The sequence below is a fragment of the Stomoxys calcitrans genome, chromosome 3 (assembly GCF_963082655.1).
Source record: "Stomoxys calcitrans chromosome 3, idStoCalc2.1, whole genome shotgun sequence".
NCBI lineage: Eukaryota > Metazoa > Arthropoda > Insecta > Diptera > Muscidae > Stomoxys > Stomoxys calcitrans.
Genome location: NC_081554.1, coordinates 31,381,750 through 31,400,938, shown reverse-complemented (window position 1 = coordinate 31,400,938; position 19,189 = coordinate 31,381,750). Strand labels below are relative to the sequence as shown.

General features: G+C 36.9%; 4 protein-coding genes across 4 annotated transcripts in view; all 4 read right to left on the bottom strand.

The window, feature by feature from the left end:
• LOC106085708 (elongation of very long chain fatty acids protein F-like) overlaps window positions 1-2,200 on the bottom strand; it is a 103,630-nt gene extending 101,430 nt beyond the window's left edge. Inside the window, exon 1 of the mRNA XM_059365335.1 lies at window positions 2,085-2,200. The gene's annotated coding sequence lies outside the window, so the exon portion shown is untranslated. The remainder of the gene's footprint in view (window positions 1-2,084) is intronic.
• Window positions 6-860, bottom strand: LOC106084779 (ADP-ribosylation factor-like protein 16). The gene is made up of 2 exons (XM_013248696.2): window positions 304-860; window positions 6-235 (listed from the first exon to the last, which is right to left on the bottom strand). Exons 1-2 carry the CDS (start codon window positions 680-682, stop codon window positions 6-8), a joined length of 609 nt encoding a protein of 202 aa, XP_013104150.1. The 5' UTR covers window positions 683-860.
• Window positions 2,201-3,309: 1,109 nt separating the features above from the next.
• On the bottom strand, window positions 3,310-4,592 carry LOC106084767 (U5 small nuclear ribonucleoprotein 40 kDa protein). Its single transcript, XM_013248680.2, has 3 exons — window positions 4,393-4,592; window positions 4,203-4,332; window positions 3,310-4,142 (listed from the first exon to the last, which is right to left on the bottom strand). The coding sequence occupies exons 1-3, from the start codon at window positions 4,495-4,497 to the stop codon at window positions 3,337-3,339; spliced, it is 1,041 nt and encodes a 346-aa protein (XP_013104134.2). The 5' UTR covers window positions 4,498-4,592; the 3' UTR covers window positions 3,310-3,336.
• Window positions 4,593-7,527: 2,935 nt separating this feature from the next.
• On the bottom strand, window positions 7,528-8,536 carry LOC106084768 (uncharacterized). The gene is made up of 2 exons (XM_013248681.2): window positions 8,181-8,536; window positions 7,528-8,103 (listed from the first exon to the last, which is right to left on the bottom strand). Exons 1-2 carry the CDS (start codon window positions 8,364-8,366, stop codon window positions 7,666-7,668), a joined length of 624 nt encoding a protein of 207 aa, XP_013104135.1. The 5' UTR covers window positions 8,367-8,536; the 3' UTR covers window positions 7,528-7,665.
• Between the last annotated feature and the right edge of the window lie 10,653 nt (window positions 8,537-19,189).

Here is a 19,189-nt window from a genome sequence, read left to right as displayed (position 1 = left end):
TTGTTTTAAGGTATTTTAAGCCAATTGTAAATCAAATCGAAACCAACCTTTGTCACCGGGCTAACTTCGATAATGGTGACCTTTTGGCGTATTTCCTTTTGCAGTTTTGACATTTGCATCATCAACAAGGCCTCGTTGCGCATTTGACGATAGGCATAGTCCATCTTGGAGAGCACCAGCAATATGCGTACCTTTTGCAAACGAGGTTCAGCCAGTATGGAGTAGAATAATACCCCTTGGGGGAAAGCGAAAAAAAAAGGTTTTCCAGATGGATTCACTAACAAAAACTGTAAATCATTTTACCTGCTGCCGATATCTGACACAAATTCGATGTATCCACCACATACATTAGTTTTTTAACATCATCGAAATATTGACGCCATATAGGTGCCATGGCTCCACCAATTTCCAATATTCTTATAGATTTCAGCGGTGGCAACTGTTTGGACTTTTTCTGTCCCACTCCTTCCGCTGTATTTGCTTCGTTCGGTGGCGGAGGTGGTGGCTTTGGTTTCATAGCATCTTCACCATGGGTATTTGTGGGAAAAACAATATTGTAGATATTTGTGCCAATTGTGGGTGTTGAATAGGAAGTCTCATCTATCAAGTCGTTGTCTTGCAGAGCCTTCAATAAATGCGTTTTTCCCGATCTCTTAGGACCCAAACAAATGCAGGAAATCATTGTGGTTTTTTTGCTTTAGAATGACACTATAAGCGAATTACGAAAGATGTTCTTCTTTGAGAATAAACAAAATAAAGTTTCCATGGATACATGTGTCAGGGTTCGCTTATGTAGGTTGACCCACAGAAACCAAAGCCAACCACTAGTCGTGCCAATCAAATCCTAAGTCTAATGTGGCGCAACCTCGGTAACACATCGAGTCTCAGAGGCCGAGCGGCAACGATCCCTGCTTAAATACTGTAAAATTGCAAATTTTGTCCATGAACATTCCACTAAGGAACAGGGGCAAACTTCTCACATATCAATGAGTGCATTCCGATTCAAGTTTTTAAGCTCAATGATAAGGGGCCTCCGAGTCCGAACGGCGTGCTGCAGTGCGACACCTCTTTTAAGAGAAGTTTTACATGGCATGGTACCTAACAAATGTCGCCAGCATTAGAAGGGGAAAACCAGAAAATTTTTTCTGATGGTCACGTCAGGATTCGAACCCAGGAGTTCAGCGGCCTGCTTAAATACTGTGCCAAACGATTATAGCGAAACCCTGCACAGTATAGCTGTGAGCCTCACACAGGCTGGAACTTTGAGTTCCGATCTGTGTGGTGTTCATGGCTGTCACGAGAAGCTTAGCAGCGAGCTACCGGCGCATCCACAGGTTCCGGATAGTGGAATGATCCATATGAAGTAGCTGCCACGGCAGTCAGCGGTATCGAGCGGAGAGTCTCTGTGAGAGACCGGGCGGCACTGGCTCTTGTATAAATACTGAATACCTATGAAGCTCTATATGACATAGCGAATTATTGGCAATTGGTCTTTTGGACCGGAACGAGCTTGCTCATCTACAGTAGGTCTCCACCTTCACATGCAAGTGTGGCTACGGCTAAAACAAAAACAACACAATATTGCGGAACTGTAGGGCAATATAATCTTGGGCACAAGTAACTACTGGCGTATATATGCAAGCTGAAGGTGTTGGACAACTTCATTTTCAATATTTCTTCGATCTTGTCTCTTAAATCATTGCCTTTACCGGCACTGCCGCAGCAATATGGAGGGTAAGGTGCTGCTGCTGCACATATTGCAGCCCGTAAAATGTCGGAGGGATCACATTGACGACGTTGATGACCCACTGCTGGCTACGTTTGCATAGCATCTTTAGACGCAATGTATGTTTATACTCCCGTACATTGTTGTTGTTGTTGTAGTAGCAGTGTGTGGTACACTGAGGCGGCAGCCCTTACAGACGAAGGAATTCATCGGGTCAATCCGGTACTTACAACCAGCTCCCGTATATTCAACACGGTCAACAACTGATAAATTAAATCTCAGCCCCAAGGATCACTCCAGGCCAAATACAACCAATCTGTACACACAATAACAACCTTATGGCATATATTTAACTTACCTTACTAGCAGCTAATATATCCAGGTTATTTTGCACTTTTTTAAACTCTAAATAATTAGTTATTATTACAAATAATTTCACAATGATCGCTTTTTCTTCAGACGAAAATACTAACATGAAAATAGAGTTGCTTTACTTTCGTAAATAGTACAAACATTATAACGGTCAACACTCAAATCCCAAATAGTGAGAGTGTATTGTACAGTGGTTATAGTTTCATCGTTGTGCCAAAGCATCATTAACAAGGTAGTGCCCACAAGCCAATTCATTGTGAGAGTTTTAAAGGTCTTTGCAAAATTTATATATTTGACATATAAATATCATTGCAATTATGGTGCTTAAGAGCGGTATGGACTGCAAACGATATTTTCGTTACCATAAGAAATGCATTGACATATCCTTAGCGACATTTTTGGTTTGCTTTGTGTTGCAGGGAGACATTGAAAGCATTTATAAGGCGAAGTCATGCGAACAGCTGAGTACAATTTTTTCAATTTTGTTTGGATTTTGCTATAACTTCAAATGTAAAGACAGCTGTGAAATTTTTCTTTTATATATTATATATATAATATATCGGTCCAAAGGACCGATCGCCGCAGGAACAAGGGGGCCATTAGTTATTGAAAGGCGCAAATAACTCGCCTTGTCATATCGAGCATCATAGGCACTCTGTGTTTGAGCAAGAACCAATGTACCCGGCCTCTCACTGAGACGCTGCGCTCGATATCGCTAATTGTCCGCGACTGTTGCAGCTACTCTGTAAGGAGCATTTCACTATCCGCAACCTGTGGACGCTCCCTGTATCTCGCAGCTAAGCTTCTCGTGACAGCAATGAACACCACACAGATCGGACCTCAATGTTCCAGCCTGTGTGGCGCCCAAAGCTATCCCGTGCCGCGCCGAAATGAATTGTTACCACCTCATAACGGTATACAAGCAATTATAATATAACAACGTGTAACTACTTTACTTATCTTACCATGCGTTTAGATCCGTTACTTTCCCAACATGCTATTCATTCGCATGACCCACCTTATAAGTGCATCCTGCTTTGCCAATAAGCTGCTTGGTAACTCTACCCTCATTTGTGTTTTATAATTAAAATTTGCAAAATCGTGTGCAAGCTTTTAAATCCTTTGATCTATAGTCACAAAAATTCCATAAATAACAATCGACAATACAGTATATAAACTTGTATTGTGCCGGAAAATTAGAACAATCATAATTAAGGTACAATTTGTTTGATTTATATTTAGTCTTCAATTTCTCCCAAATACAATGTCTTATCGCTGGACCCCGATACAATTAAAGGTTCTTTTGAACTAAAATCTACATCATTAACGCTACCATTATGACCGGGAAGTTTGTACAGTATTCTTCTGCTGGTTGTATCCCATATATAGACATAACGATCTGCCGATCCTGATGAAATTTTACTGCCATCCGGCGACCAAGCACAGCGCAATAAATTTTTTTCGAAATTATGTTGATGACCCTGAAAGATTTTGACGCAGCGCTCTCCCGGCACATAAGGACGAATATCCCAAATTCTCAGGGTATTGTCCATAGAGTTAGAGAGTATGTAAGAACCATCCGGCGACAAGGACATGGCCGTTATGGTGTCTGTGTGTCCCTTAAGAGAATGTAGTACTTGCTGTTTGCGTATATCCCACACTTTTATGTCGTTGTCTATGCCACCAGAAATAACTTGCTCTGCGGTATCGTTGAAAGTGACTGCCGTCACTTGAAACGGAGCCTCCAATGTATGAGCAGATAATTTTTTTCTAGCATCCCATATACGAACCGTGCGGTCATCCGATCCAGAACACAACATTTGTTGTCCACGACGAGCTCCATGAAGGGAGTTAACAAAATTTGTATGACCTTTTAGACGGCGCGATCTTTGTCCTGTGCCAATATCCCAAATTGCCAAGGTCTTGTCGGTGGAACAAGTAAACACTTGCGAGCCCTCGGTGTTAAAGTGAGCCTCCAATACTGCACCAGTGTGCCCGGACATGGCCAAAATATTTTCACAGTCACCATAGACATTCCAGATGTCTGAAAGTTATACGTTTTAGGTTTATTGTTCATAGCCAAGACAGTGAAAAGACAACTCACATATTTGCCGGTCATAGCCTGACGAAAGCAACATCTCTCCATTCGGATGAAACTCTGTGGTAAAAATTTCCCCTTGATGCCCCTCCAGCAGCATAATAGAAGCTTGTAGATTCGAAGTTCGACGTACACCCTGGAAAAAATTTTTTACTCTAATTAATGAAAATTCTGATATGAGCCAATGATTTCTCACCGATTCCATTAAGGCCTTATCACGATTAGTATATGCCACCAAGTCATTTTTCGCTTTCTTTGGATCTTGAGCCAATACTAGGCTAGAGCCGGGTCTCTTGGACATGATGAATATTATTATATATTGTGGTTTATGTTAAATTGTGAATTTCTTTAAGTTTTAGTAACCCAACGCGTTTAGTAAAATTTGATAAAAAGAAAACAAATAGCATTGTTGTTGTCGCACTAAATTGGGAGTGCTTCATTAACAGGGTGCTTCATATGCACAAAATAATTAAATTATATACAGAGGAGTGAGTAGATTTATTGAACGATTTGTTGGAAGACAAAAACCTTAATGTTAAACATTAGAATTGGCCAAATTATTCAGCCGCCAGCAAATTGGAAAGAGAACCGCAATTTTTCATCGGATTCGATAGTTTTGTGAGCGGGTTTCTTGGAAACAGCACATCTAGGGAAATTTCCAAATTTCCATTTGGATGCAATTTTTATGAAAAAATTTTCCAAAATAAAATTTTGAAGGAATAATCTGTGAAACTCAATGTTCGACAAACCTTTCTATGGAAATAAAAGTTCAACTAAATTTCTTACGAAAATCAAATTTTTACCAAATTTTCTATCAAAATCAATTTTCGACGAAATTCTTTTTATGAAACAAATATCAACGGAATTTTCTATAAAAATCAAATGTTGATGAAATTCTCTAGATAATAAAATTTCGTCAAATTTAGATGGGGTTATACTAATCTAGTCATTCCGTTTGTAAGAACTCGAAATACTGATCTAGGACTCCATAAAGTACATATATTCTTGATAGCCTCGACATTCTGAGTCAATCTAGCTATGTCCGTCCGTCTGTCGAAATTACGATAGCGGTCGAACGTGTAAAGCTAGTCCCTTGAAATTTTGCACAGATACTTAATATTGATGTAGGACGTTATGGATGGCAAATGGGCCATATCGGTTATGACTTGGATATAGCTCCCATATAAACCGATCTCCCGAATTGACTTTTTGTGCTCCTGGAAGCCGCAATTTTTGTCCGATTTGACTGAATTTTTGCATGTAGTGTTCTTGACGGCTTCCAACAACTCTGAAAAGTACGGTTCAAATCGGTTAAGAACCTCATATAGCTTCTATATAAACCGATCTCCCAATTTGACTTCTTAAGCCCTTACAAGCCGCGATTTTTTTTTTTTTCATGCAGACACGGTACAAGTTGCGATCAATAGGGTAAATGTTGTCCTTGAAGAACGACCGCCACCCATTACACCTGAGGAAATTGACCTACCCCGGCAAACCAGAGTAGTTTTTGCTCAATTACGTGCCGGCAGATGCAGCCGCTTCAACTCCTACAGAGCAAGTATTGATGCCAATGTGCAGGGTATGTGTCCCGATTGTGACCTGGGGCCACACGACACACGTCACCTGTTTAACTGCCAACCAAACCCACTCCACCTTCGTCGCAGACTTCCTGGATCTGGATATTCAACAGAACCAAGAAGACGAAAGATAGAAGATAGAACACATCACACTGCTACAACAATAACAACCAATTTCCTACCCTCCAGACGGCATCGAGGTCGTATGATATGAGCACTATTGTACGATCAGGGCTTCAGGCCCTTTGCGTTGAAGACATCTGCGATTGGTTAAACTCCTTTCCGCTTATACTGCTGCAAGAATTTTTTAGAATTCTGCCACCAATTATTGCGGCACATTGTGCACTAGGTGGACAGCAGAAGTACCTCGGCAGCTAAGTATTGGAACCGATGGCGTGACAATTTTGATAACCAACAAACCCAAAATATTTGGTGAGACATTTAACAGCCGTTACAGGTCCTTCGCACATGCTGCTGTAATATAAGATGAAAGTCAGAAGTAGCAACAAAGTCCAAAAACCAAGCTGGCTGCACTTGGTTTACTTGTTGAAGGCATTAACCTTCAAGGTCCCTGGCGACATTTTTCATTGATAAAATTTCATACAAAAAGTACCAGATCCCTGTGGACCTTGAACTTCGGCAACGGATGACTCAACAGTCGGGGGATTAAATCAATTAGCCGGTCGAATATTCCAGGTGTGGCGCAATATCCTGGCGTACGTAACGAAACTTGCAGATGAGCACGCCAACGTGGTTTCACAAGCTGAGCAACAAGCAGTAGAATTTTAATCTGTTGTCTCCTTAGTCCCAATATGGAACTCGTTCATCAGCAGACAGAGATCCTTTCTGTGACACAATTATAGGTTGTTTAAGCAGTATTTACTGGTCTGTTACTGTAGCTGCTATCTTATAAGGATAAGCAATGCAGACGTCGACCCATAACCTAGAGCGAGGGATTGATCGCTGGAAAAGGGATGCTCTAGGCAACGTATCAGGCGGATTTAAATAACATTCACGAGCATATGGTAGCAGAAGCGCTGAACAGCTACAGAGTGAACCATCCGCCTGCCAAAGGACTTTATGATATTGACCTTTCATGTTGCCGCAGATGAAGCTCCTCAATTTCTACTGGGCGGAATTGTCGCCAATGTGCTAGTTATGTGCTTCTTAGCTACAAGCGGGACATACATCTGAATCTTCACATAACTTGAAAGAGCCCCCATGCTTTTTTATTTAATTTTTTGAGCACATATCTCACAAGAGTCATAACGTGAGCTACCCATGGTGGAGAATTTGTAAAATTCCGAAATAATATCTCAATCCTGAACCTGAAATGATGAGAAAACCAATGAGAAAAAAAAAATCTTTTATATTTTGCTACTTACTTGCTCGCAGCATCCATCATGTTGTTGTTGTTACCGATTAAGGACTCCATTACGCCAATCCAGTACGTATAACTGGCTGGCAAGGGATTAGGATTCTTAAGACATTTAGGAACTTAATGTGCAAAGGATATGAGATTCGATATTGATTGGGTAATTGCAAAAGCTCGGAGAATTACTGTTGAGGATGATGTTTAAATGACGTGTATGAATGATGTCAGCTTCCTATATCGGCTATGAGTTGGTGTAAAATTTAAATTGCGGAAAAAGGCAACTTAGACGGTGTACCTTTCGAAACAAATTATTTTCTCAGCAATGCGTCTTAGCATCCTTCCACTAAACACTCCCCATATTCATATCTCCAGCTTCAGATTTTCTTTTTTATAAATCGCAATATTTATTTGCCTTTGTTTTTTTTAGAAAAAATATCTGAGATATATCAAATCAAAAATCACTACAAGCTATTTACAAATACACATTAATTTGGATGTTTCGATGTCCATTAACTCTCTAAACCGGCAATGCACTGGAACTAGATGAAGAACTTACACTACTCTTAAATAAGGAACCAAAGAATTTCATGCCTGTGGATCCACCCGGCACTGTGCCCACTACCATAAAGGCCAAAGCAATCATTTGGGCTAGGGCAAAGAGAACAGTCAAGGCTGTACTTTGCAGCCACAACGCACAATACAATGTGGCTATCATACAGCTGAAATATGTCGATGAAACCAAAGCGCGCTGTTTGGTGAACAAAGTCTTGAAGAAAGCCAAAAATCCCGAAAGGAAACAAAAGCTCAGAATGAAGAATAAGCTGCCCAGTGTGTAGAGCAATGAGAATTTGCGAGTCTTAAGCAGCAGCATAGGAATGTAGAACAAAGAGATGGTTATACATAGGGTGCCCATGCCCAGGCAGGCCACAAAACCCACAATGCGTTGCAGTCGCGACTAATAAGGGGGAAAGAAATGTTCACTCCATTAATGGTAAATCTCTACTTAGGTCATTTTATCGTCCAATGACTTACCAGCTTGGGACAGCAGCTGTCTTGAGTATCCTTCAGCCAACTATTTGCCTCAGGCTCATTGTTGCGGTTGAATATTTTGCCAAACTTTTCGGGCACCTTTAGTTGTGGCACTTTCACATTGAATTTTTTCTTTTGTTCACTTTGCAACAGGAGGTATTGGTCCAAATCATCTTTCAGATTTGCCATTGTGCGCAGTGATGGTGATATTTGAAGGTGGCGGCTTGTCTCCTTATCGTCTCCGCAATCTAATTAAGCGTCTTGGGATGTGCCACGAATTAGTGTTTTTTGTTTATTTAATTTGGGGAGCTATATATATGTGTGACCGACTGATTTGGGACTATCTTCAATTTTATGAATCAGCTGTTCGATAACATTTGTCAGAGCAGCTGATCTAGTGTTTGTGAATCGAGAGATTTTGTGTAATCGAATAACCGGTTGCTGGGTTAAAAACAGTGGGTGCATAATGGCAAAAATGTGTTATCGATACATGTAATTTTAATTTGGAAAACATTTTTAGAGAAAATTAATTTAATTTATAGAAAATTAATTTCAATTTCAGTAACACTAAGCCTTATTGGCCTAAAATAAACATAAAAAGGTCCTCGATATTGATTTTCTTAAAAAATTTCATCAAAGTCAGATTTTCAAGAATGTATTTTTTTAACTTTCATAAAATTTTTTTGTTATACTGTGGTTTTGGTGGCAATTTTTACCAAAATTAGATTTTCGGGAAAAGCAATATTTGCTTTATAGAAATTTACATTAAAATTTTATTTTCATAGAAAATTTTGACAAAATTTTGTTTTCTTAAAAATTTCATCTAAGTAAGATTTTTGGAAAAATTTTGTCAAAACTCTTTATTTCAAAAAAAAAATTTCGTTAAATTTGATTTTCTCAAAAAATTTCGTTTAAACATTATTTGCAAATTTTGCCCATGAACATTCCACTAAGGAACAGGGGCAAACTTCTCACATATCAATTAATGCAGTCCGATTCAAGTTTTAAGCTCAATGATAAGGGGCCTCCTTTATACAGCCGAGTCCGAACGGCGTGCCGCAGTGCGACACCTTTTTGGAGAGAAGTTTTACATGGCATAGTACCTTACAAATGTTGCCAGCATTAGGAGGGGAAAACCACCGCCGAAAATTTTTCTGATGGTCTCGCCAGGAGTCGAACCTAGGCGTTCAGCGTCATAGGCGGACATGCTAAGCTCTGCGCTAAACATTATTTTCATTCAAAATTTCGTCAAAAACGATTTTTCAAAAAATGTTTGTCGAATTTTCATGAAAAATTTCAAGAAATTTTGGATTTTTATCTAAAAATTCGCCCAAATAAGATTTTCATAAAAAATTTAGATTTTTGTGATTTATCGAACATCTTCCATCTCGAGATCATGTTCAATGCTTTCTATTCAAATAAAAGCATAGCAAAGAACTTATTAAATTTGAGCAAGTGTGTTTTATTATTCAAAACACTTTGACCAGTTTCTGTTCCTGTTACGCCATGTAACTTCATCACCATCTTTGTCAAATGGATCAAGGTGTCCTACATACCTAAAGAAGACTATTGGGTACGGTGTAGAGCAACTCGCAAAAGTTTAACAGTTTTTATCTTTGACGACATTAACACTACCTAACACTAAGTGTGGCAACACCGAATGACGCTCGCTTTGCTTTTGTGAAATTTGTGTGCAGAGTTGCATTTTTGCAACGCGTCGCTCAAAACCAAAGCTTAATGCGCTCATTCTGTTTTCGCCTTTAGCGCAGCAAGAGAGAATAAAACCATACTCTCTCCACCAAGGCGAATTTAAAAAGCTGGTCTCGTGCGAGCAGCTGTTAACAGCCGGCCTGGTTTGACAGTATTAAGATGTCAGCTTTAGGTTGGCATTCTCTTTGTTGTTATCTTCTTTCTCGCATATTCTCTGCTCATTTACGCACAAGTATACACGCACACAAATTTGTTTGCGCGTGTTGGCAAAATGTCGATCAGCCTGTTGACATGTTGGCGCACCATATGATTTGTGGTTGTTGTACAAATGAGACGACCTTCAATTGTTTCGTCATGACTCTCCACTATTCCGATACAAACTCTCCACTATTCCGATCCACTATTCCGATTGGGTTGCCCTAAAAGTAATTGCGGATTTTTTAAAAGAAAGTAAATGCATTTTTAATAAAACTTAGAATGAACTTTAATCAAATATACTTTTTACGCTTTTTTTCTAAAGCAAGGTAAAAGTAACAGCTGATAACTGACAGAAGAAAGAATGCAGTTACGGAGTCTCAAAGCTGTGAAAAAATTTTGTCAACGCCGACTATATGAAAAATCCGCAATTACTTTTTGGGCAACCCAATAATCATCAATGCCAATAACAACAACAATTTTATACCAATTTTTGTTTTTTTGGAATACTATAAGGAGGCATGCAAAATTTCGTTAAAATCGGTGCACCTATCTCCGAGATGTGGCGTTTTTAAAAATGGAGGTATGGTGACAAAAAAACGAATATAGTACCAGCCTTAAGCCTAGTAATGACTTCATTTACAGCGAAAATGCCTATTAAATTATTGCGAAATCCGACGACGACAGTGCAATTGCAATTGCCCAACAACATAAAATCGAGTGTACTATCTGTCAAAATCAGTGTTTTGTGCAACTCTGAATTTGGAGTATTTTACTAGTTCGCGACATTTTTCTTTGTTTGTGTGTGTATTATAGTTCTTAACTATAAAGCATACACACAACCGAACGTTATGAAATTTCATTGACAGATAATGTACTCCGCAAAAAAAATCTACTCAGCTGTTTGCCCTACACTACCTGAATTAATTTACCTTGGCTGCAACCAAGACAACTATTTTCCTGGTAATTATGTCATGGCTGCAACCGAAAATTACCTTTAAGCTACGTACTCCACTTAAATTCAGTTTAACACTATGTATCTCCGTTTCTGTAGCATAGTGTTATTTTTGTTTTGTCATCGCTTAAAGAAAACATTTTCAAACAGCACCTAATGTTTAGCCGGCATATGCCACCAAGAGTGTCTGGTAAGAGGGCCAGAGAGAGTGTGTGAGAGAGAGGCAAAGAGTAACAACATAAATGGGGAAACACGAACTGTTTTCGTATTAGAAAATCCAGAACACTCTCAAACAATTAAGTAAACAACTAAACCGTTTTAGCTGTCTATCTCTGCATATGTATTTTTTAACCATAGTTTTTTTTTTATTAATATAACATTAATTAAATAAAATTACAGCAATGGTCATATAAGTACTTTGGCAATTTAGATTTGATTGTATAGGAAGGCTACCGCAGACACAAATTTATAGTATGTACATACAAACGCAAACTCAATTAATAACAATAATAATAATAAAATAACAATAAGGAAAGAAAAATATATACAAATAATAGAATTAACTTTGAGCATTCTCTTTGCTGAAGTCCCAATGTCTGGTGTTTGAGTATACAGCGGGCATTTATTTTAAGAGAACACCCTAAAAACATACTGAAGAGGGGTAGGCACAAGACAAGCAGAAATACACAACGATGTAGGATAAGAGAAATGAAACAGGGTGCCTACAAATATATCCAAAATTATATCAACTACTTTTGTTTGGTAAAGGAGTGGAAAAGTGGGGAACATTGTTATAAATTTGCTAGAGAAATTTATGCATTGCGGCACGCCGTTCGGACTCGGCTATAAAAGGAGGCCCCTTATCAGCTTAAACTTAAATCGGACTGCACTCATTGGTTTATGAGAAGTTTGCCCCTCTTCCTTGGTGAAATGTTCATGGGCAAACTTTGAGATTTGTTTTCAAATTTGGCACAGGCATCTTTTTTGGCCTAGAGACGAAGCCTATTGAAATTGGAAGAAGTCGGTTCAGATTTGGATATAGCTCCCATTTATATATTCGTCCGATTTGGACTAATACTGCAATGGTATCGTCATTTGTGAACCAATTCTCACTAAATTTGGCACAAAGGTGTCTCTCATAAGTCACGACATTACTGGCGAATTTGATAGAAATCCGTTCAGATACAGATATAGCTCCCATATATATCTATCGCCCGATTTCAACTTCTAGAGCATTTGCAAGCGCATATATCAACCAATTTTCTCAAAACATTGCACTACGCGTTCTTTTACGACTTTTTTTTGGCCTAGAGACGAAGCTTATTGAAATTGGAAGAAATCGGTTCTGATTTGGATATAGCTCCCATATACATGTTCGTCCGATTTGGACTAATACTGCAATAATATCGTAATTTGTGAACCGATTCTCTCGAAATTTGGCACAAGAGTATCGCTCATTAGTCTCAATATTAATGATAAATTTGATAGAAATCGATTCAGATACAGATATAGCTCCATATATATCTAACACCCCATTTCAAATTCTAAGGCATTTAACCAATCTTCTCCAAACTTAGCACTATGCTTTCTTTTACGACTACCGCAAAACATATTGGTTTTAGTCGAAATCGTTTTAGGTTTGGATATAGCTCTTATATATATGTTCGCCCGATTTGGACTAATACTGCAATAATATCGTCATTTGTGACCCGATTCACATGAAATTTGGCACAAAGGATTCCTTTATGAGTCCCGTAATTGCTGTTGAATTTCATAGAAATCGGTTCATAATCAGATATAGCCCCATATATATATATGTATCAGCCGATTTTCACTTTATGAGCCTTTCTCACCGTATTAACAGATGTTCTCTTCTTCTTTTAACCATGTATACCGATTTTGTTTAATATCTGTTAACATTTTGGCTACTATTGCAATAACTTGGTTGTTAACCTATCCTCACAAAATTTCCCACTAAGGCTTCTCTTATGACTTATCTGTACACGTTAATTTCATAGAAAATTGTTCATATTTAGCTATGCAAATTGCAAATTTTGCCCATGAACAATTCACAAAGGAACAGGCGGAAACTTCTGACATATCAGTGAGTGCAGTACGATTCAATTTAAGCTCAATGATAAGGGTCCTACTTTTTATAGCCGAGTCCGAAAGGCGTTGCGCAGTGCGACATCTCTTTGGAGAGTTTTACATGGCATAGTACCTCACAAATGTTGTCAGGAGGGGAAAACCACTGATGCTCTCGCCAGGATTCGAACCCAGGCGTTCAGCGTCATAGGCGGACATGTTAACCTCCTCACTACGGTGGCCTGCCAGATTTAGCTATATCTCCCATATACATTTATTTCACGAATTATCCCTTTTAAGACCTTTGCCAACGCATTTATCAAGCTTTCTTATCAAAATTTTGCACTTCGATTTTTTCTATAACTCCCACAATATGTGCCGATGTTAGTCGAAATTCTACATTTCAAATTTCGATGACTTCAGCTGCCTATCCCAAGTGGTGTAGGGTATCAAAAGGTCGGCTTCGCCCGAATTTAGGCCATCCTTACTAGTTTTTACTTAATTTTTGTGTATAAAATATCCCATTATTTAAAATTTAAATTTATTAATATTTTATATTATTATTTTTTATTATTATTATTAATTGAATTTTAATATAGTTCATGTTTTTACACCGGCACCCTGTATTTAGTTAAACTCCCCTTATAAGGTAAGAGTATCCACATGACTTAAGAGAAAAACTCACACACCAACACATTTCATTGCATCTTCTCACACACACTCCCATTCTCTCATGTTGCCGAATGACTCTCGCTCCCAAAAACAGAATAATTTCATAGAATTGTATCTCAAAGGTTGGATTGCGCGCGCTCTCAACTCGCTCTTTGCACTGCGACAGATATTATTTTGTGTTGGATTGGATTTTTGAAGGAAAATCAGTCATTGAGTACACAGCGATGAATATGCATCGTTAAGGACGGTTACGTTACGCGTTTTGTCGTTTTTGCCTCCAAATAAATACAACTGAAAAATAACAACAACAAAAAAGAGCAGAAGTAAAAAAGAAACACAAATACAACAAAGAAAGAAAAAAAATCAAAAAGAAATGGAAAGAATTAAGGCAACAACAATAAACGGTGTATAGTTGTTGTAGTACGATAGCCATCATTGTACATACATACAAATACAGCAGCAACAATAACAACAATAGGAGCAGCAGAAACAGCAGCACCTCCGCCATCACCATCAACATAACCACCAACAACAATAGCAGCAGCAAAGTGAAAAAAACAACAACAAAAGAAATAAAATAAAACAAAATAAAAAATGTATAATTAAAACAATTTCTCGAATGCACAGAGCAACATAGTAAAAAAGCAAAAAAAAAAATAAGAAAAACAAAATTTGTCATCACACACGACGACACACCATTAAATATAAAAAAAATATTTGAAAATATTCAAAATAGAGAGAAATATAAACAAGTTACCTATAGTGAAAAATTAAGAAAAAAGAGAAAAATAAAAATTTTTAAAAAATTTTGAATTTATGGCAAAACAAAATTTTTGAAAATTAATTCACACAGAGAGGAAGAGAGCATTAGAAAAAATATATGTGTATATATATCGAAAAGAGTGTGTGTTGGAAAATATTTGCAAAAATTGATGTTTGAGAAATTAAAAGGAAATTTTCAACAAAAAAAAGTGCATCCGAAAATAGTTGTTAAAAAAGTGCAAAGATCTCTAAGGAAAATCTCACAAATGTAAAAAGAAAAAATTGAAGAAATTATTCAGAAAGTGTGTATTTGGAAAATTAAAGAAGAAAAGAAAATAATATTAATAATAATAATATATTCCTAAAAGTCCCATTGTAATTGTTTTAGAATCGTTGCTGTTCTTCATCAATTTCTTCAGAAGGTAAAGAATATTTTGAAATGAATTTGTTTTTATTGTAAAATATCCGTAAACATCCGAAAAGAACAAAATTTATGTATAATACATAGATACTCAAAATATAATTTAGGTAATCAAAATACATTTTTAACATATCAAAAGTTCCAATTAGATTCTAATTTGAATTTCTAGCTTAGATACAAGCAATTTGAATAAGCCAAAATATTTATGGTAAATTTGTCACACATAGCTAACCCAAAGGCTTACAACTACCTTTCTTATACGCTCACGAATTACTTGGTTTTAATTCATGAATATCTACAACTAACTGCCAAGGGGTTTGAAAAGCATAGGAATCAATGTAAATATTATGAAAATATTACAGATGCGAATATCTAAAAAAAGTACCCTTGCGGATCTTGGTGGGTTTAAAAATCATAACTCGTTCACTTCAGCAGATGTACAATATTTCATTGTCAAAACGATTCATTATCACAGCTTAAGATAACATTTATCTAAATTTACTGTATTTTCAATGACTTTAAAACCGAAATTAATGAAAGGTCTGATTATGATTTTAAGTAAATATTCCGGGCTATTTACTAAAAATCATTATCAGACCTTTCATTGATTTCAGCTGCAAACAAATTTGTTCAGGTCTGGTCCGTATTCACTGTAAAGGCAAAAATGGCTAGTAAAAGCGCATTTCGGGGCTCCCTTAAATCGTAAGATCGCTTTTTCCAAACTCGGCACGGCCACTCATTGAAATCGTGAAAAAATACGACTTTTACCGGGAGAAAAGTATAAAGGATGCTATATCAAGATATATGCTATCTTTCAAGAAACCGACAAAGGGACATGTCTAGATCGTCTATGAATATAATCGTGATCTAGTATAGGGTTAAAATTGTATAATTTGATGTGTTGCAAATGGAAACGCAAAATGGCCACTTGGCCTTTGGCTTGAAAAGCATATGGTGGATTTTGGTAGGATTTATCTCGAATTCTGGTAGGAAATAATTTTATTGAGTGTCAACACTGGTCCTGAACCCAATTATGATCAAAGTTTAAGCAAAAATTTCTTGAATTTTCATAATTTCCAATGACTATAAAACTGAAGGATTTAATCAGCCTTTGAATGGTCTGAACATGCTTACAAGTATTTATTCTCAAATCAACATCACTGTCTATATTTGAATTTACTGAATTTTCAATGACTCTAAAACTGAATTCGGGGAAAAGGTTGAATCAGCCTTTGAATTTGATAACTCAGACAAAGATTGCAGCGCAGGCCTTCAAATCACCGACATTATAAAGTAAAGCATGATGCTAGTACTAGTGTTGAGTTACTGTAAGGCAGCTGGCAAGTTAAACATACTTAAGAAGCATTATTAAAGTTTAAAAAAACGAGTTTCTGAACAAACTGATTTTCCAACGTCTATAAAACTGTATTAACATTATTGGCCTGGGAATAGTTTAGTTTTTCTTTTTCCCTTAAGTTCTAATAAAAATAGTAGTCTATGTTCAGGACTAATTCAAACGTCCTCCAACATAGCACAACATAGCCATAGCACAAAACACAGTTTCCAGGGCTCATACACATCCCTAGAAAATATCTTTAAATTAATTGAATACGCTAAGAAGTGAATATTCCAAAATTCAATTATCATAATTGGTTAGAAAAAATATCTTTGAATTTATTGAATTTTTAAGTAATTTTAAATTGAATTCTGAAATTGAAGATCTGATCAGCGTTCGGATTGAGTAACCCAGATTGAAGAGTAACACTTCAAATCAATGGTATTGTAAATTGAAGCATGATCATCGCCACAGTTTGAAAAAAAAAATATTTGAACTTGCTGGATTTCCAATGACTCTAAATCTGAATTCAGTGGAAAGGTCTGTGCACGCATCCAAGTGAATAGCCCTGAACCCAGTCATCATTATTGTCTAAGAAAATATATTCACAACAACTGCATTTCCAATGCCTTTTAAACTGAATTCAGTGGAAAAGTCTGTAGATGCTTCCAAATAATAGCCTTGAACCCAGTCATCTTTATATTCAAAACTACTGCATTTCCAATCGCTCTTAAGCTGAATAAATAGCAATAGCAGAATCCAGCCATTATCATAGTTTAAGAAAAAAATCTTAACCCTATAAATTTTAAATGATTCTAAAACTGAATTAAGTGCAAATTTCAGAAAATGTTGTTCATCATAATGGTTTAAGAAAATAATTCTTCGAATTTAATGTATTTCCAATGATTCATAAACTGAAAGTAGTGGAAAGGTTTGAACAGTATTAATCCCATCATATCGTAGTCTTAGATAAAAATATCTTTGAATTTAATATATTTCCAATGACTTAAAAACTGAATTCAGTGTTGTTCACCTTTGAATTTATTAAGTTTCCAATTACTCTAAAAAATTCATTGAAACAATGCATTGAAGTTAAGAGATCACAGCACGTTTTCAAGTTAAGAAAAGTAATTATCATCATTGTCTAGGAAAACGTTTGTTTGTATTTAATTCATTTCCCGTGACGTTAAAACTAAATTCAGGGGACAGCCAAGAGTGTGATTGAAGTATACCCCTTCAAATCACTACTAATATATCCGGAATATGTACTACAATGAATCGAAAAGCAATGGGCCATCACATAAAAAAAATATGTTACGATTTAGAGAATCTGTCGTATTCTCAGTTCTAATTAGCCAACTAATGTCGACATATTTATTACCAACGATGAACTACAGATAATTCTGCGTGCAGAACTATTTCAAACATCCTTGCCCATAGCCCAAAATCAATTTTTGGTTGGGCCATCTCACACAGTAAACACGGAAAAGCAGCATCATTATGGTTTAAATAACATTTTTTTGAATTTACTAAATTTTCAATGGATATAAAACCGTACATATTAAAAATATCGTCCAAAGAACTTCTATTTAAACTAGTTGTCTCAGTTTTGCTGTTGTAGGCGCAGAACTAAATCAAACCTCTATCAATATGCCTACCGCCCAAAACAATGCTTTCGATTGGGCCATCTGCGGTGCCTCCTGTACTAGTGATGAACTTCTTAAATGCGGCCGGCTTGTTAAACTCAGTAGTAGTAGCACCATCATAATGATAGGAAATAATGTCTTTGAATATACTGAACTTCATGTGACTCTAAAACTGTATTAACATTAGCGTCCTGAGGAATGTTTCATAATTATTTTCCTGTTAAAATGTATAAAAGGTAGTTAGATAGCCTCTGTTCTGTTATTCTGGGGGCAGGACTAAATCAAACGTCCTCCGACATGCCAATAGCACAAAGCACTCTTCTCGATTAGGCCATCTTAACAACTTGCTTATACTTGTGATGGATTCCTGGAAAGCGGCCGGCATGTCTAACCCCGTTTAGCATAGTTTTAAGAAAATATGTCTTTGAATTTACTGAATTTTCAATGACTCTTAAACAGTATTAACATTATAGTTCTAAGAACAGTTTCATAACTCTTTCCTATTATATTATTTTGAATATGGTTGTTTTAGTTCTGTTGTTCTGGTTGCGGGAGTAATTCAAACATTTTCCTGTTTTCGGTTGGCCCTTAACCGGTGACTCCTGGTAAAAATATCTTTAAATTTATTGAATGTTCAATGACTCTAAAATTGTATTATCGTTCTGAGCATAGTTTCACTACTAAGCATGATAACTTTTTTTCTCAGTGCAACACCTCTTTGGGCAAAAGTTTTTACATGCCATAGTACCTCATAAATGTGAAGATCACCTTATAGAAATACTTGGATCTCTTGCGGACTACAACCTTGTAGGACTTTATAACGGTCGATTTAAACTAATCTCGTAGAGCAGCATGGAAGGAGATATGTACCGATGATATCCCCAAAAATATTTGCAGTTTCACTGCTGTGTTTGAGGAAAATGAGAACTCGATCTTCACTGATGGCTCCAAGATGGGGTTAGGGACTGGATTTGGGATCCACTCCGATGCACTGAAAATCGCTATGTCTCTGAGACTACCGGACGAGTGTACGGCCTTTCAGGCAGTAGCCACAAGAAAAATTCTAATAAGGAATTTTCGGCGCTTAAGGCCTTAGGTTCGAGAATGGTGAGGTCGAGTTGTGTGGCAGATTGCTTGGAGTCCATGCTATCCGTGTTCAAGATAGGTTCCGAATTTTCTTTTTAGAAAAAATTTTATAAAATGTTGTCTATAATTGTCTTCAGAGAAAAT

What these genes read in the sequence shown, in the direction of transcription:
- LOC106084779 (XM_013248696.2), bottom strand. Translation starts at nt 682, where the DNA reads ATGATTTCCTGCATTTGTTTGGGTCCTAAGAGATCGGGAAAAACGCAT. An exon ending in GTGTCAGATATCGGCAGCAG is followed by an intron (nt 236 to 303) that starts GTAAAATGATTT and finishes CTTTCCCCCAAG; the next exon opens with GGGTATTATTCTACTCCATA.
- LOC106084767 (XM_013248680.2), bottom strand. Translation starts at nt 4,497, where the DNA reads ATGTCCAAGAGACCCGGCTCTAGCCTAGTATTGGCTCAAGATCCAAAG. An exon ending in ATAAGGCCTTAATGGAATCG is followed by an intron (nt 4,333 to 4,392) that starts GTGAGAAATCAT and finishes AATTTTTTCCAG; the next exon opens with GGTGTACGTCGAACTTCGAA. An exon ending in AGGCTATGACCGGCAAATAT is followed by an intron (nt 4,143 to 4,202) that starts GTGAGTTGTCTT and finishes TATAACTTTCAG; the next exon opens with ACATCTGGAATGTCTATGGT.
- LOC106084768 (XM_013248681.2), bottom strand. Translation starts at nt 8,366, where the DNA reads ATGGCAAATCTGAAAGATGATTTGGACCAATACCTCCTGTTGCAAAGT. An exon ending in ACAGCTGCTGTCCCAAGCTG is followed by an intron (nt 8,104 to 8,180) that starts GTAAGTCATTGG and finishes CCCCCTTATTAG; the next exon opens with TCGCGACTGCAACGCATTGT.